Here is a 17,184-nt window from a genome sequence, read left to right as displayed (position 1 = left end):
ATGAAAGGTTAGTGAATTTGATATTTTTTTTAATGTTCCATACGGTGTGTCAACATGCTACAGGCACGGATATTATTTGCTACATATGCAATGTTGGATTCTAAGTGTGCTTCAAGGGATTATTTTGATACTACAGATGTATTCTTTTTCATTGTTGCCTACACGATGTCTAATTATTACATACATTGGTTTTCTATACTTCATATTTGAGGATGTTATGTTGCAACAAAATGGAGATTTGTTTCATAGATATAATGTATTACTTCATGCCTTCATGGGTATGGTTAAAATGTTACAAGGTATTAGGATTTTGTTTTTTCAAGGGACTAATGTTGAAAGGATGTTGCACCCTAAAAAAAACTGCACACTAGTTTAATGTCATGACTATCAGACACAGGATTTAACTTTCTAAGTGAATCAGAAGGTAGGACAGACAACCCAGATGAAAACTCAAGTATAATCCATTGGACAAATTCGAACTATAGTGGGGAACTAGGCTGGGATTTTTGTGAAAAGCCCGGCCGGCATGGCAGCCCAGCGCAACACAAAAATAAACGGGTCGTGTCGGCCCACGACAGACTCGACCTACGATCCGCATGCCGGCACGACTTGACCCGTTTTAGTCATTGGCCCAGTAGGCCCGTCTGGCACGACAATTTCCTTTTCTCTTGTACTTCATACTTTTGAGGTTTCACTCCTTTTTCTTCGAAGGGTGGAAGGTTTCTTAATGTGGCAAAATAAAAGTCAGCCTTTACCCCATATGACACTTGCCTCATTCTTATTTTTTGTTTTTTCTGTATTTTTTAAGGTATTACACAAATATGGGCTTCTTTGGGCCTAGGAGCTTTTTTGGACCCGTCGGGCTAACGGGCTCTTGTGCCATGCCTGGGCCTGCCGTCGATCCGGCCCGATTATATTCGGTCCCTAATGGGCCGGGGCCGGCCCGATGGCCAGCTACCGGCAGAACTATTTCGAAGATAATCTAAAAAGAAAACTATTTCTAAGCACTCCACACAGATCCCCCGCTTTTCTCAGAGTCCAAAGACCAACAGGAACCCGCAGTCTCTCGCCTAGCCCCTTCCGTCTCGAGGCCGCCCCGGCTTACCGGAAACCCTACGCCGATGTCGTCACCTGCGCCCCAGGCTGCTGCGGCGGCTGCGCCGATGGCCGTGGATGACGCGGAGGACGACCAGCTGGCCTCGATGTCCACGGAGGACATCGTCCGGGCCTCCCGCCTCCTCGACAACGAGATCCGCGTCCTCAAGGCAAGACCCGCTCTCCCAGACCTAGATCGCCCGCTAGATTTTGCCTCCGCGGGGGGCGAGTAGGGGCCTCGCGGGATTCTGATTCTTTTTATCTGCCGGCTGTTCCTTAGGGTTTGTGGGTTTAGGTCTGATTGGTGTTTCCGTTTTCACTCTGACGACGCGCAGGACGAGGTCCAGCGGACGAACCTGGAGCTGGAGTCGTTGAAGGACAAGATCAAGGAGAACCAGGAGAAGATTAAGCTCAACAAGCAGCTGCCTTACCTCGTCGGCAACATCGTGGAGGTAGAAATGTCTTCTGTAGCATCCGTGATGCTTCTCTTATTTTCCTATCTGGATCACGTGTTTTGTTGTGTTATCTTGCTTCTTAGGTTTATTCGAGATCAAAGTTTCATGTGTTTTAATAGTGCTTTAGTATGACTATTATGGCATTTTCTGGCGGTACCGGTAGAACTGGCCGGCGCTTCATTACTCTGATATATGTAATGTTGTTATAATTTATCCTCTCTGCATTTGCAGAAGTACGGCAACTCTATGTAAGAAAACACCTTTTGTCCCCAACGCACCCTTCACTCCTAAGAGTGTCATTTTCATAAGAAAGCAGTAAGATGGTGCAGGTCTTACAAGGTACAACTGAAAACATCAAATAAAAGAAATAGTAAAACTGCAAAGGACTAGCCAACCTCCCGTGTCACAGCCCATATCCTCCCCGTATCAGCCTGTATCCCATATAAAATTAAAAATTCATGGGATACTTGGGGACACACGTATCCCGGTGTATCCCCATATCCTGGCATGTCAGCACGCCGATAAAGCAGCCCTGGACATATCAGTGCGCAACAAACAAAGAAGAGCAAGACCAAAAACGGAAACAAAACCGTACAGCTAGACTACCACCGTTCATGCTAGGGATCTGGGGGCTCTGAGTGCTGATGCAGTTTATGCAGGGCCTTTGTGCCGGCAAGCATCCAAAGTTGGGCTTCCGAAATGATGGTGTGATGGTGTCAACCGAAACCAGGACGCCCGGTGAACGCGCAGGCATTTCGAAGTTACAGTGATAAGCGAGTGCACATCCTTCTCCTTGTCAGTGCCTGGACAGTCGGCAGCCTCCAGAAACTAGCTGTTGAACTCATCATGAGGCTGCGGGCAGCTGTTTTTGTTCTTATAACTTTACTTCTATTATTTCTGGTTGCAAGTCCGTTGCATCATGTGGGAGCTGGTTCCTCCTTTCAGTTCCAGTGCTTTAATTTGTGCGACTTTTCTCAGCAATAGAAGGCTGGCATGTACAATGGTTGATAAGACTGCCTTATCCTAGGTGTTCCACGTCATTTAGAAAAGGCAACAAAACATGTTGTACAATGGGTTATCTCTTAGTGTTATATCTTAGAATTAATGCTTAGATGAATAAAATTAACTAAATAAATGTTAAGAAAAGGTAAAATCTAGTACAATGGCAAAATTGCCTTATCATTCTTGTGAAGAGATCATCTCTTAATTAAGAGAAAACTTGTGCCTTTTCTTCATTTCTCTCTCTTCCACGTCAGATTTTATCCTATGTGGCATAGCTAAGAAAAGGCTAACATCACCCCATTGTACACGCCCTTAGGACTAACATTTTCATTTATGTTGGACTATAATTACTGGTTTACCCAGCACCATTTTGAATGTTAGAGTCCATCTTTAAATTAACATGACATCCACAAGATATTTAACCTCTGATAATTCTACATGGTATTATTATGGTGCATCCTAGTATCTGAAATGTTCAAATGTACTTCACCCTTTTTTAATGTTCATTGGTTTTGGAAGTAAATTGTGTTTCCTTATGCTTTGGCATTTGATCATGACATTCATGTAATTTTTTGTTCATAGTTTACTCACGGGCTTCTGCTTTTCATAACTGTTCAGATTTTGGAAATGAACCCTGAGGATGAAGCTGAGGAGGATGGTGCTAACATTGATTTAGACTCACAAAGGAAAGGAAAATGTGTTGTTTTAAAAACCTCCACGAGACAAGTAAGAAAATTCTGTGCCTACTCAGTATTCATTTGGTTCCGAGATTTTATCTCATATGAATGAGATGCTTCATTCTCTTAGCCAAATAGTTAAATTTGATTTAATACCTTATTGTATATTAGAGTTCTTATACAACACCCATACATGTACTGTCTATTGGCCTAGAGACCCGTGGGAATACACAAGTTGCTTCACCAAGAGCTGCAACACTGGCAGTTAAAACCAGCTTTATCTTGGACATGGTTTTTAATACGCCGTCATATCGTTGTTATGGCGAGATACAACGTTGTGGGTCCATGGATGCCATCGCGTCCACCCCCGCGATAAAATTCATCTGTGGTGTCGAGATGGTGTCCTGTGGCGTTGCCTGGACTGTTTGAAGGCTGTGACACTTAAATTGTGGTGCCACATAAGAGAATAGCAGAGCAGGCGCTCGCGGGAGGGAAATCCAGAATCGAGACTCCTCCTGTGAATCAAAAGTCAAAGGGGAGAAACAGAGGGAGATCGAGAGAGAGAACAGAGAGGAGAGGGAGAGATAAGAGAAGGGATTCAGGAAGCTTACTGCTGCAGCGGCGGCTCCTACCAGCCCGCCAGATCTGCGCTGGCGGCTGCTTCTCCCATCTCTTCGAGCTCCAGCAAAGCAATGCGGATGTGGGGTGTGGGGTGTGGGGGGGGAGGTCATGTGGCAGGGAAACGAAACAGCACACGGGAAGGGAAAGAAAGGGCGGGGAGAGAGAGGGAGGGAGGGAGACGAGAATAGAATAGAATCAAAGGAAGAGACGAGAAGGGATTGGGAAAAAACCTGGCATCATCCTCTTTCTTTCTTCTATTGGTTGTTTTCTTTCTTCCTTTTTGTGTGCGGTTGATATTTTTTTGCGGCTGTCTTCTATTTAGCGTAGTTATACTAGGCTATGTGTGGTGTGATGTGACTTAATCTGGTAGTGAGTGTGTGATGTGATTTAATTTGCCATCATACTAAGTTAGTTTGTGTCTATGAAGTCGTATTGTTACACGCCACCACAGCTCGCCACACCGTCTTAAAAACAATGATTTTGGAGTAGAATAATTTTTGTAAGATTATTTCATTTACGGAATTAAATTGCTAGGCAAAATATGTTGATGCAACTATGCAAGTGTCATTGTTGCTACCAAAATAAAAGCAGTTATATACATTACCCAACAATGTTGTGCTTATCGAGCAAGCAATGGTATCTAGCTTTACATGTTGTACTTGTGGGGTTGTGAATCTTTTTATCCGCCTAACTGTTAATTTCCACATATCTGCATGACTCATGGTTTTTACTGAAACTGAACACCTAGATGTATCTGCATTGATCATGTTTTATATTCATAATTAAAATCACATACACTACTAACAAATGCACCATTTTGTCTCCATCGTGGCATTTGATTCAATAAATAGTAATTTATTTTTGTAAAATCTCCTTTGTTTATATTTCTTTACTGCAGACTATATTCCTCCCTGTGGTTGGGCTAGTTGACCCTGACACGCTCAAGCCTGGTGACTTGGTTGGAGTCAACAAAGATAGCTACCTGATACTAGATACACTGCCTTCAGAGTATGATTCAAGAGTAAAAGCAATGGAGGTGGATGAAAAACCCACAGAGGACTATAATGATGTTGGGGGTCTTGAAAAGCAGGTAATTTGCTGAATAAATATTGTAATTATGTAAGTTTGTTCTCTGATAAGAGACAAGTCATAACCAGTTACCACTACTTGGAGGAATGGTTCTGCCATCACTTCATACGCAAGAATGTTATGTAACTATCCTCACTGCTCACTTGCCTTTTTCTATTATTGAATATAGATTCAAGAGCTTGTAGAGGCAATAGTTCTGCCCATGACACACAAAGACCGGTTCCAAAAGTTGGGTATCCGTCCTCCCAAGGGGGTTCTTTTATATGGACCACCTGGAACTGGGAAGACACTGATGGCTCGTGCATGTGCTGCACAGACTAATGCAACGTTCCTGAAATTAGCTGGCCCACAGCTCGTACAGGTAATTGTTTTCACTCGATGGGCTCCATCAGGTATCAGTCTGTGATTTCTTTTTCTATGATCATGCCGATACTTGCAACCGTTTCTTTTGAACCTCAAAACATGCTTGAAACTTTAAATTTCTGTTTGCTCTTTATCCGTATTGATCTAAAAGAGAGTTCACTGAAGATAGCACTGGTATATAGTATAACCTTTTTTTTGTAAATATAATGGTGCCTGGCTGCATGCATCCCATGTAGGGCTGGACAAAAAATTCGAAGCCCGATAATCTTAACGAACACTCGGTAGCTCGGTTCGTTAATTTTCGAACCGAACTGGGCAGCCATCTGAGATCGTTAGCGTTAACGATCTTACCGAGCGGTCTGCCGAGTACTCGATAGGTTCGTTACGAGCTCGCGTTGCCAGCACAGGCGCCCAGCCTATTAAGCTATCAGCGGCAGCGGCCCATCTTCCAATCCCATCGAGGACTGATTCACCTACACCGATTCGAATCGATCCCTATCCCTATCCCATCCCCAGACGGCGGCGGCAGTCCCAGACTCCCAGAAGCAATCGGCACGGCGACAACCCGGCGCCACCGCACCAGCCCAGCCTACCTCACCATCTGCCACCACAGCCAGTAGCAACCATGTTCCGTCGGCCGCCGCGCCGGGCGCAGTCATTGCTCCATCCCCTGTCCCAGCGCATGGAAAAGCAGCCACGGCGCCCAAAAGGCCTACAGGCATGGAGGTGGAATCGATTAAGGTTCTGAGTCGTTAATGTGTAGGCTGCAGCTGCTGTACATCAGCCTGTACTAAGGCACTTATCAAGTAAGCAATATGTGGCTCGAATTAAAAACTACCAGGATGTGTAGCTTCAGTATATGTACGTTGTGTGTGGCTTGTGATGTACTGATACAGGGATATGTGGACTAATTTTATGTGTGATGTATTGATGTTGCTAGCTTTTTGTTTGTGGTCAAACTATAGCTGAAGTAAATAGATCATGCCAAAAAAATATTTGAGCAAATGGATTACAAATTGGCTATTTATCTTAACAATCTTGTAACGAGCTTAACGAGCGCTTGCGAGCATTTAACGAACCGAGCCGAACTATGGTTTGAGATCGTTAGTTTTAATGAGCTTAACGAACCGAGCTCTTAACGAACTGAGCAGGCTGGTTAGCCAGCCCTGATCCCATGGGCCCCAGCCCAACTGTCGCACACACCACACGTCAGTGATTCCAGCCTAATAATTTCCTTGTCTGGAGTCTGGACAGCTGCATGCCACATGCATCCCCTCGGCTCCAGGCGGCCAGGCCCCAGCCCAACCATCGCACGTCCGTGCGTCCACGATTTTATTGTAAAGGCAATGTTTGGTTAGTTTGGTTCAGAACCGAAAACCGAACCGAATTTTTGATGACCTGAACTTTCGGTTATAAAAAATTTCAAGGTGATTTCGTTCCTCAATTTTGAAAAACCGAATTCTGTCAAAAACCAAAGAACCGAACCGAAGTTTCGGTTATAACCGAATGCCCACCCCTATGTGGCAGAGCCCCACCCACAGATTCACTAGTCTATCTTCTCCCACCTTTCCTTTCCCTTGTGGTGTAGGGCTTTATCTGATTGTATGCTATGCGGTGCGCAGAGCTAGGTCTTTGTCTCTGTGACTGCCTCTTCCCATATGAGTAACCTGCCCACCTACAGTTGATGCACCATCCGAGGAGTTGAGGGCCATGCATGCAGGGGTCGATCTGGTTGGTTTTGCCTTGTGTGTATCCAGATCTGATCTAGTCTCCACAGTTGTTTTTCTGTTTGCTTTTTGTGCCATTTCTTCAGAGTTCAGTTTGTATACACGGTGTTCCTGAATTTTTTTTACATCTCGAAAGGATCTGGACGAATGAATGAACACATGGCGTGCTCTCTCTTCAGAGTTCAGGCTGCATGAGCTTATTACTTTTCTCTATGTGGTATTTCTTTGTAGTTCTGGCATGAATTGCTATGCCGTGATCACTTTAGGTGAGGTAGATAGATGTGCCAGATCAATTAGCATAACTGGATAACAGTTTGTGTGTTTTGTGCTGTGACTGATGGAGTAATTAGTTTACACTCCTCAAGGATATCCTAGTGTTTGTTCTGAAATTTCAATGGTTTCCTGTGCAGACATGTAGCAACAAAACAATCCATTGGTACATGATGAACTATGAATAATTCATGTTTGGAAATTGAATTCAATATACATGGTCTCTGATTTGTGCTGGTTAAATGCCATTTCTTGCTAAGCTTGTTGACAGTTAATGCTAATTACTCGGGTATAGTTTCTAGTAGTGGAATGATGATATTCTTGTGGGTGTGTTCAGATGTTCATCGGAGATGGGGCAAAACTTGTACGCGATGCTTTCCAGCTGGCTAAAGAAAAAGCTCCTTGCATCATTTTCATTGATGAAATCGATGCGATTGGTACCAAGAGATTTGATAGGTATATCTTATATGATGATTTTATCACCTGGTTCCATTCCTGTAGTGATTTTATCTCAATGGTTTTACCATGTGTGTGATGAAGACATGCTAATTTTCTTGATGATATTGCAAAAACTAGGATTCTTATCCTTCTAATTTGCCTCCCCACCCACACCCACCACATCTGAAAAAACTTGAATCTTGAAATTTCAAAAACATTGTTATTGGCAGCATACATATCTGCAGTATGTTAACAGGAAATTTATTTTATTTTGCAGTGAAGTTAGTGGTGACAGAGAAGTTCAACGGACTATGTTGGAATTGCTGAATCAACTGGATGGATTTAGCAGCGACGAGAGAATAAAGGTTAGGTGGTGTTAATTTTTTTTTCTCGGTTTTGCTGCCGTGCACCAACTGATTGTTCTTGCCTGGGCAGTTTGGTTGAGCTTTTGAATTTGTTGAACTAAGACTTTCCAGTTGAACTAAGACTTTCAGGAATGCCATGCCCACTATGATACAGAAATTCAGAAATCCTTACACTATGATACTGGCAAACAAATGGTGTTGCAATATTTTTGTTTGATGTTCTGAAAGTATATGTATCAGTACCTTTTTGAGAGCAATACTCTTAGTTGTGTTATAAACATTTCATCTGCTTGGTGATGCAACATGATAACTTGCAGGTCATTGCTGCAACGAACCGTGCTGACATTCTTGATCCTGCTCTGATGCGATCGGGTCGTTTGGACCGGAAAATCGAATTTCCTCATCCATCTGAAGAAGCAAGAGCTAGAATCTTGCAAGTAGGTTTTGAGAACATCTTGCCTGATTTACCAAACTTGTCATCTGTGTGTTCTATCAAGTGAATCGTGCTAATTAACGTGCTACATATGGTGCTTTGCAGATTCATTCAAGAAAAATGAATGTAAACCCAGATGTGAATTTTGAAGAGTTGGCTCGCTCTACAGATGATTTCAATGGAGCGCAGCTGAAGGCTGTTTGTGTAGAAGCTGGTATGCTTGCACTACGGCGAGATGCCACGGAGGTGTGACTTCCTAAACCTTTCTTCTCCTTGTGATGATATGACAATTCATAGCTGGAGTAGAATGTGTGATATGCTAGCGTTTGTTTCAGTTACTGGCCATGTTGTTTGGTGTTCTGCAAACACCCTTCCATTCTGAAACCTTTTGAACTGGTGATTTGGTCGCAACTGTTTGTGTTGTTAAGAGCCGGTGGATGAAGTCACGCTTAACATCTGAATATTTTTTGAAACTGGCTAAAAATTGCAGGGTTCTTAAGTTAATGCTGTCTATTCAAATCTAACTGTTTGAGTTTTCATATCCTTCTCGTTCTTGAGTATCAGTGTTATCACTCAAGTAGCATCTTGAGAATTGTTCTTTCTTGGCCCCTCCAAGTATATCCTGTCTGTGGTTTTGTTCGCATGATCTTTTTTGTTTTACAAATACAAAGTAATTTTTTTTGTGATCATATTAAATTGCACGTGACCTGACTGAACGTTCAGTAGTTATTAACTTTGTTGTAGGCAATCTTTCCACAGCATATCTGAGTTTCGTTCTGGCGGTTCATTACAGGAGATTGTGTTGTGTACTTTTCATTCTCGGATACCATTCTGTGGATCATTGTTTGTGATGTCTAACCCTGATTTTTTTCTCGCGCAGGTAACTCATGAGGATTTCAACGAGGGGATAATACAAGTCCAGGCCAAGAAGAAGTCGAGCCTGAACTACTATGCTTAAACGTTTGAAATTTTGTGGACTCATCTAGTTGTTTGTACTTTGTAACCCTGCTTTTGGGTAATTTGAGGCGCAGTCTTACGTTTTCCTTGAGATGTAAGTTCATTTCCAGGTCTTTACATCGGCCTCTTATTTGATGGTAAAAAGAAAGGATGCGACGGTTTGCTCAATTAGGTCTTCGAGCGGCTTCCTAAAAAGGAAAGTTCGTAGTAGGAAAAGCTCCGTAGATTCTCTTTTGATTGTCCGTGTCCGAGCCCAGTGCTAAAATAATCTAGTTAATGCCATACATGCAAGCTGGTTGCATGTACCACCGCGTGAATTCATTTCTCTTTGAAATTTTTCAAAAAGTCATAACTTTCAAACCGTGCGTCAAAATTCTAATCCGTTTTCACCGTTGGTTTTCGCACGACGAGCTCTTCAAAACTAGACCTCATAAAAGTATGTTTCGACAAAATTTTATTGGTTAGCAACTTTCAGCACAAAGTAAGCAACTTAGACTATTTTTTTCGCAACTCTCTCACCTATGCTAAGAATTTTCACTTTACCACACTCATTGAATTGGGGTGCTCCGTAGACAACGTTGGTTCTTGTATTTTTAACTTTTGCTCCACTACGAGCAACTTTAGCACATGTGTTTGCAACTTTGTCATTTGTACTTGGGACTTTGATTCACATATTAGCAACTTTGGGTCTTTTACTAACAACTTTGACTCATATCTTGCAACTTTGAATCACATATTAGCAATTTATGCTTATATACCGGCAATTTTTCACTCACACACGAGCTACTTTGGCACCTACTAACAATTTTTGCTCTCATACCAGCAACTTGGCTACTGTACTATCAACTTTTGTCCTCGTACTAGCAATTTTAATTCTCATAATAGCAACTTTGGCTCCTACCAAGTATTGGTTTTTTCTCCACTCTAGCAACTTTGTGTTAAATAATGCAACCTTTTGGATTTATCTACAATTTTCATGTGCCCAGATGGCAACTTAGCCTAATGTGTTGTCAACTTTGTTTTCTGTGATAACAACTTTGACTCTCATAATAGCACTTATTGTTCCATACTAGCAACTTTGGCTCTCATACCACTTTCTGTTTTTTACTCCCATACAAGCAACTTTCGATCCATCACAGATATATTTGGTGTCTCCGGTTGCAAATTTCGTTAATGTGTGACAACTTTGTCTTTTATACTGGCACCTTTAACTCCACTATTAGCAAATGTGGCTCCAATACCGGCAATTTTTACTTTCATGCTAGCAACTTTGGCTCCCATACTAGTGGCAAGTTTTGCTCCCGTTCTTGTAACTTTCGCTTCATAGTAGATAACTTCAGTGTTTCAGGTGCAACTTTTGTTGATGTGTTGGCAACTTTGTTTTGTGTGCTAGCAACTTTGACTCTCATAGTAGAAACTTTAGTTATTATACTGACAACTTTGACTCTTGCACTAGCAACTATTGCTCCATACTTGCAACTTTGGTCCCATATCAGCAGTAGTTTTTGCTCCCATCTAGCAACTTTTACTTCATCGTAAACATCTTTGGTGTGTCCAGTCGCAATTTTCGCTAATGTGTGATCTGAAAACACTGCCTCTTATTGCTGGCAACTTTGGTTCACATACTCGCAACTTTGGTTCAAATAATATGAACTTTGATTTCTAAATTGACAACTTCGATTCCTAAAATGGCAACTTTGACGTCCAACTTTGGCTCTCACCTGGTAGCAGTTTTTGCTCCATTCTAGCAAGTTTTACTCGATAACAAGCAACTTTAGTGTGCTCCGGTGGCATCTTTTGCTAATGGTTAGCAACTATCTCTTATGTACTAACAACTTTGACTGGTACTGACGATTATTGCTACATACTGGCAACTTTGGCTCCCATGCTCGTGGCAGTTTTTGCTCCCTCCAGCAACTTTGACTCCATCGTCTCAAACATGCATCTTTGGTGTATCCGGTCACAACTTTCGTTAATGTGTGACAACTTTATCTTTTATGCTAGCAACTTTGTTTTTTATACCGACAACGTCTTTCACTCTCATACTCCAACTTCTGATCATATAGTGGCAACTTTGACTCTAATAGTAGCAAATTTGCTCATAATAGCAACTTTGGTTCCCACCCAATAGAAGTTTCGCTCCACTCTAGCAACTTTCACTAATAAACAATATTTTGTGCCCGATGGCAACTCTCGTGGCGCGCCGTTGAAAAGGAGAAGGAAATCCCTACACCTCGCGCACAGCGCGTGGCCGCCTTCGCCGTCTCCGCGGAGAGAGCTGTCGCCGCAGCGTGTGGGGTAGGCGGGTTTGGGGGGAGAATGCGGAGGAGGACGAGGGCCCCGCCATGCCTGGTACGGGCAAGACGGATCCGGCCTGATCGGGGTGAAGCTGCGACGGATTTGGGGGAACTGGGGGATCGGGGCGAAGCTGCGTCCTGGACTTGTGGGTGGGGATGGAGACTCGACGGGCAGTAGAAACTAGAAAGAGGACGGCCCGAAGTAGTTAGTGAATTTGGCTTTTAACGTCTAGATGGATTTGGATGTGATCGGATGGTTCAGACGAGTGAGCGCTCGTTATCTCCAAATATGTATCACGCCGGTGCCCTCGCCAGCGAGCGCAATGAAGACAATGGGACGAGTCACGGAACCGTATTGCATATGTATTTTTGAGCACTGAAATAGCAGTGTGTGCAGTAGGTTGAGCGTTGCCCCCGCCTTGAATCTCAGCTTCTGTCTTACTGCTTCTATGCACAGGAGAAAAATGCAGCAACAAATTTGGTCATGTTTAGCAACCCTGTCATTGAAATGCAGAAATTAATTGCACACAAGAAGCACGCCGTGATGAAATTCAGAACTATCTACATAAATCAATCAACTAAAATTACTCGTACTCCATCCGACCCATATTACTTGTCTCAAATTTGCCCAGATATGGATGTATCTATGTTTAAAAAGCGTCTAGATACATGTAATATTTCGATAAGTAATATGGATCAGAGGAAGTATATGATTTAGCTAGTAAGGAACTATTTGATTTATTTTCCTGAGCATCTGCACGTACGTAATAAGCCACTTCAACTGACATAAATGTGAAATAATTGTAGCAGACAACTAAGATGGCCTCCTTTTTCCATTGGCTTCTCATATTTCTCATCCATCGGCTTGCATAGTCCAAGGTTGGTTGCTCTCCTGTACCTAATACCTCATTGCGTTGCTTGACAGCTTGCTACCATCGAGCTGCCGCCTGTCATCCTGTGGCCGGAAACCTGCTTGTACTACTCGAACAAACCTATGGATCGGGAGCCGGTGGAGATCACCACCAAATCAACACCGCCGCGCCACTAAAAACGACCCGGATGAAGCAAAATTAGACGGACAGGGGTCAGCAAGTTCCCCGAAGAAATGGAGACGGGGGAGTGGGAAACTAACCACTCCTCACGACGGCGAGGAGTTGCAGCCCCGAAACTGAGGCTATGCCGAGGCGGCGCCCTGCGTGAGGTTGATCAGCCGCGAGTCCGCCCCCTCTCTTCCCTCAATCCCTTGCTCTCGTGGCGCGCTGTTGAAAAGAAGAAGGAAATTCCTGCACCTTGCGCACAGCGCGTGGCCGCCTTCGCCGTCTCCGCGGAGGCAGCTGCTGCCGCAGTGCGTGGGGTAGGCGGGTCTGGGGGGAGGATGCGGAGGAGGATGAGGGCCCCGCCATGCCTGGTACGGGCAAGACAGATTCGGCTTGATCGGGGTGAAGCTGCGACGGATTTTGGGGGAACTGGGGGATCGGGACGAAGCTGCGTCATGGACTTGTGGGTGGGGATGGAGACTCGACGGGCAGTAGAAACTAGAAAGAGGACGGCCCGAAGTAGTTAGTGAATTTGGCTTTTAACGGTTAGATGGATTTGGATGTGATCGGATGGTTCGGATGAGTGAGCGCTCGTTATCTCCAAATAGTGAAGCTGCACCACTTAGCCTTTAGGAAAAAGAAACGCCAAATCATGCCAAATCTATTTCCTGCGTGCACATGAACTTGCGGTGCTCGCTCTCTGCTCTGTTCGATGCTGTCCCAAGTCCCAACGACGACAAACTATCTCCTTAAGGCCTTACCCACTTTCTTCGTGGCTTCACCGGGTTCCATTGGGACCGTCGGAATCCGGATCTACCGAACCCGTTTTGCCATATCCCTGGCCTTCCGTTGTGTTGAAAAAACCATGGAAGCAACAAGCATGTCGTCCCTGTCAATAAAAAAAGAAAAGAAATCGACAAGCATGTCGTCAATGAATTGATCCTCTAATGGTGAACAAGGAGCCTGCCTTGGAGCTTGCTGCTGCCAGTGAGGAGGGGTACCCTCGATGGCACCCACCGGGTTCTGGGCCGGGTCTGGCCAGACCCGGACCTGGCCACCCACACCGTGACCTATGTCTGGACTCGGTACCGGCTCTAAAAATTTACCAGATACGGCTCCGATAAGGGTCTCGAAGACCTGCTGGTATACCCGACCCGACGACTTTTACATAAAGAAACAAAGAAAGTTGCAAGCAGGACCTCCACTTTTACACAAAAGACACCGAAGCAAAAAAGCAAAATGCAATCATGTCCTATGATCCACTTAGACAGCCCCTCCGTTGGATGCGGGTTCGGGTCCAGCCATACCAGACGCGACGGGTCCAAAAGTTTACCAATAACAGACCCGCAGGTATTATTTTTTACCAAACCCGCATGCTAATCGGGTCCAAACCCCGGCCGTCGGGTAATCGGGTATCGGGTACCCATTGCCATCCATAGGTATCATGTTGTGTTGGCGACCTCCTCAAACATTTTGGATTGGGAAGAGAACAAGACCCCAGCCCCCGTGGGTGTCACCCCTCACTGGCAACGGCGTTAAGTCCTACCGGTCCTCCTAGTGAAGCTCCAATGCAGACTGCTTAACTGTTCGTCATTAGACAAGTCGATCGTACTGCTGCTTAGCCTAGCAATAAGTGAACTGCCTCATGTTCCTCGGAGGAGGTCCACTCCTGGTTGAGTTTTGGATCCATGGAAGACTAGAGAGTTGGATACTATGATCTGTGGAACGATGTGTAGGACAAAGTATGGAGAGGGATTATGGTTTTGGAAATGAGATGGAGAGACCAAGGAGCCGATGGTGTATTTATAGTCTTCCGATGTTATATGAGATATATAGTATGTTGGTCCTTATGGTGGTATGATTGTACCATAAGTTGACTTCAACAACGATGGTACTATATGTTGGTTCTTGGCATGCCTCCAAATGTACAATCTCAGACTAACTAGAGACAACACATGCAGTCCCTCTATAATGTTCAAGATTTGACTTGATGATGTGCGATGTAAGGTTGCTATCTTGCTAGAGAGAAGACACCTGGCTCACGGGCTAGCTCCGCTTTTTATAGTCAAAAGACTAAGCATGGTCACCACCACCACTGCCTACCCATACATATCACATGGAATTCCATTATAGACGGTTTTGGTTAAGACTTGTGTGATTTTGACTTGTTAATATTTGTCAACCACTCTCACATATGTAATACACAGAATTCTGGAAGATTATGCGGTTTTGTCTGTTGGCCAATGGTATTTTATAATCAACAATTAATATATGCTCCGGAGGACCATACAATATCTACATAAATGCGTATAGTACAAACATTAATGGCCACTAATGCACATGAAGTCACACAACCGATGTTCACCACCATGCCATTTATCTATCTTTCTTTTTGACCAGGTCCATATATCTATCTCCCCTAGAGATTTGAAACAGTCTAACTAGATTTTCTGCGAAATAAAGATTTTCTATATATGTGTGTGCAATAATGACAATATTTTGCTGTTTTGCAAGATAAGAGTTGGCACTGCAAAAGTTGGATAGTTGAGATGTTGACAAACAAATGGCTGCTACAAGTTGTCGTAGATCAAGATGTACATACCAAGGTTTTAAATAGTTAGCTAACAGATTTAGCGGTGACTCCTCCAGGTGCTATACATTCTATTTCGTGCTATAGCTTGCGCTATTTCAAATAGCATATTGCCGAAAAAATATCTAGATGCAGCCCCAAAATAAAGGATTTCATACCACTTACAAAAATAGTTATCCCATTGTTTGCAAGACAAATCTATGGCATAAACACAGATGCGAGGCATAAACACACTATAGATTTAATGACAAAACAGTTTTAGCTGAAGTGCCAAACATCTAGTGCCCACCGGGCAACAACATATATAGTATCAAGTACGTACTTATTCAGAAACAGGACATTCGATGAGCTAGATGGAGAATGCATGGCTTGGTGAGGGTGGAGAGTGGGGATTTCAATTGCTCGTGTGGGGACCGTGTTTCGTGTTAGGTTAGGTCAAGAGTTTGGACTCCGTAGCGGTTTAGGGCCTTTTGGCCAATGGGCTTGGTTCTATACGACTTTTGTCCATGCAAAAAACAATTATTGGCGCTACATGCTACGACGTTTAGCCTAGCGTCGCTAGTTCACGGATAGCATCGTAATGTCAAAAATTGTATGAATGTAGCGTGCTCTCTTCAGATTCGCTACAGGGAGAAAAAGCATGCTATTTATTATATTTTGGTATTGACACATGAACTCATAGCCCCCCTTCCATTTAGCTTAGGCCTTCCAACGCAGTGTAATCGCTAACATATATACTCTGCTTTTTCTCTGCCACATGGCACCGATCCTGGTGGCCGATTTTTCCCTAGCGTGTTGCATCAGTGCATGCTTTAAAGTGGGTCACATGCGTGATAAATTAACTATTTCCATCTAGAATATACTGCTTCTCTCTGCCATACCTACTTTTTTTAGCCTGCTATGGACAGTTTGCATCGGTCCAAGGACCGGTCGATGCTTTGTTTGTATGCTTACCCTAGATCCAGTCGCATGGATCGATTTATAGATGCCAAAAATGAAGTTTAGACCGGCAAAAAGAACTGTGGAAGGTGTTATAAACAACTTCTAGGTCCCAGGAAAGCCACAAGCTGGAAAGAAGAAAAAACTTCCTGAAGGCATTTTTGGTAGCGTAGGCTTCCCGTAATACAATTTGAGAAATGCTATTTCCTACTGTTCTTGTTCGCTCTTCATGGCTTGACAAGCCCTCCATCTCGCCTCCTCCCCCATCCCTCTGGGTGCTACCGCCAGATCTATCCAAGGCATCCAGCCAACGATCGGCGAATCTGAGCAGTGGTTCATCCCCCCTCCCGTCTGGGAGGTCGTGTGCAACCGCCTCCCTGGCCCACTGTTGCACTGTGCCCGAGGTCCCGCCACTACGCTTCCTCATGGTCGTCGTCGCCTCTGTTCCCCACAATATATCTTCGCCGCGATCATGTGTTAGTGTGTATTTTTGTGCGATATATGCAAGGAAGTGCATCGATTTTTCATCTGGGTTTACTACATATGTGTATGCTACATCCAGAATGTGTTCATGTGATGAAGAAATATTTGTTTGTGTCATGTATGAAGGATACGAGGAAATGTATGATTCAAATTTATTTGTATCGAAGTAAACATGTATATGCTACAATTTGTACCCAAGTAAACATTGACACCATTACTTATGTGCTAGTTTATTGTGTTCAACATTCATCTTATGTGCTAGTTCTGTGGTAAAACAATCCAAAAACATGATGTGATCAATAGAACTAGTAGGGTGGCCCGCGTTGCGCGGCTACAATCATTACTC

At 43.8% G+C, this 17,184-nt stretch overlaps 1 protein-coding gene across 1 annotated transcript; it reads left to right on the top strand.

Annotated features, from left to right (window-relative positions):
- The first annotated feature begins 1,017 nt into the window (after nucleotides 1-1,017).
- Nucleotides 1,018-9,660, top strand: LOC100839188 (26S proteasome regulatory subunit 6A homolog). Its single transcript, XM_003564189.4, has 10 exons — nucleotides 1,018-1,265; nucleotides 1,431-1,547; nucleotides 3,171-3,278; nucleotides 4,749-4,940; nucleotides 5,109-5,300; nucleotides 7,637-7,755; nucleotides 8,015-8,102; nucleotides 8,420-8,539; nucleotides 8,641-8,781; nucleotides 9,416-9,660. The coding sequence occupies exons 1-10, from the start codon at nucleotides 1,122-1,124 to the stop codon at nucleotides 9,491-9,493; spliced, it is 1,299 nt and encodes a 432-aa protein (XP_003564237.1). The 5' UTR covers nucleotides 1,018-1,121; the 3' UTR covers nucleotides 9,494-9,660.
- The last annotated feature ends 7,524 nt before the right edge of the window (nucleotides 9,661-17,184 follow it).

This window comes from Brachypodium distachyon, chromosome 1 (assembly GCF_000005505.3).
Source record: "Brachypodium distachyon strain Bd21 chromosome 1, Brachypodium_distachyon_v3.0, whole genome shotgun sequence".
Lineage (NCBI taxonomy): Eukaryota > Viridiplantae > Streptophyta > Magnoliopsida > Poales > Poaceae > Brachypodium > Brachypodium distachyon.
This window is presented reverse-complemented; position numbering and strand designations above follow the sequence as displayed.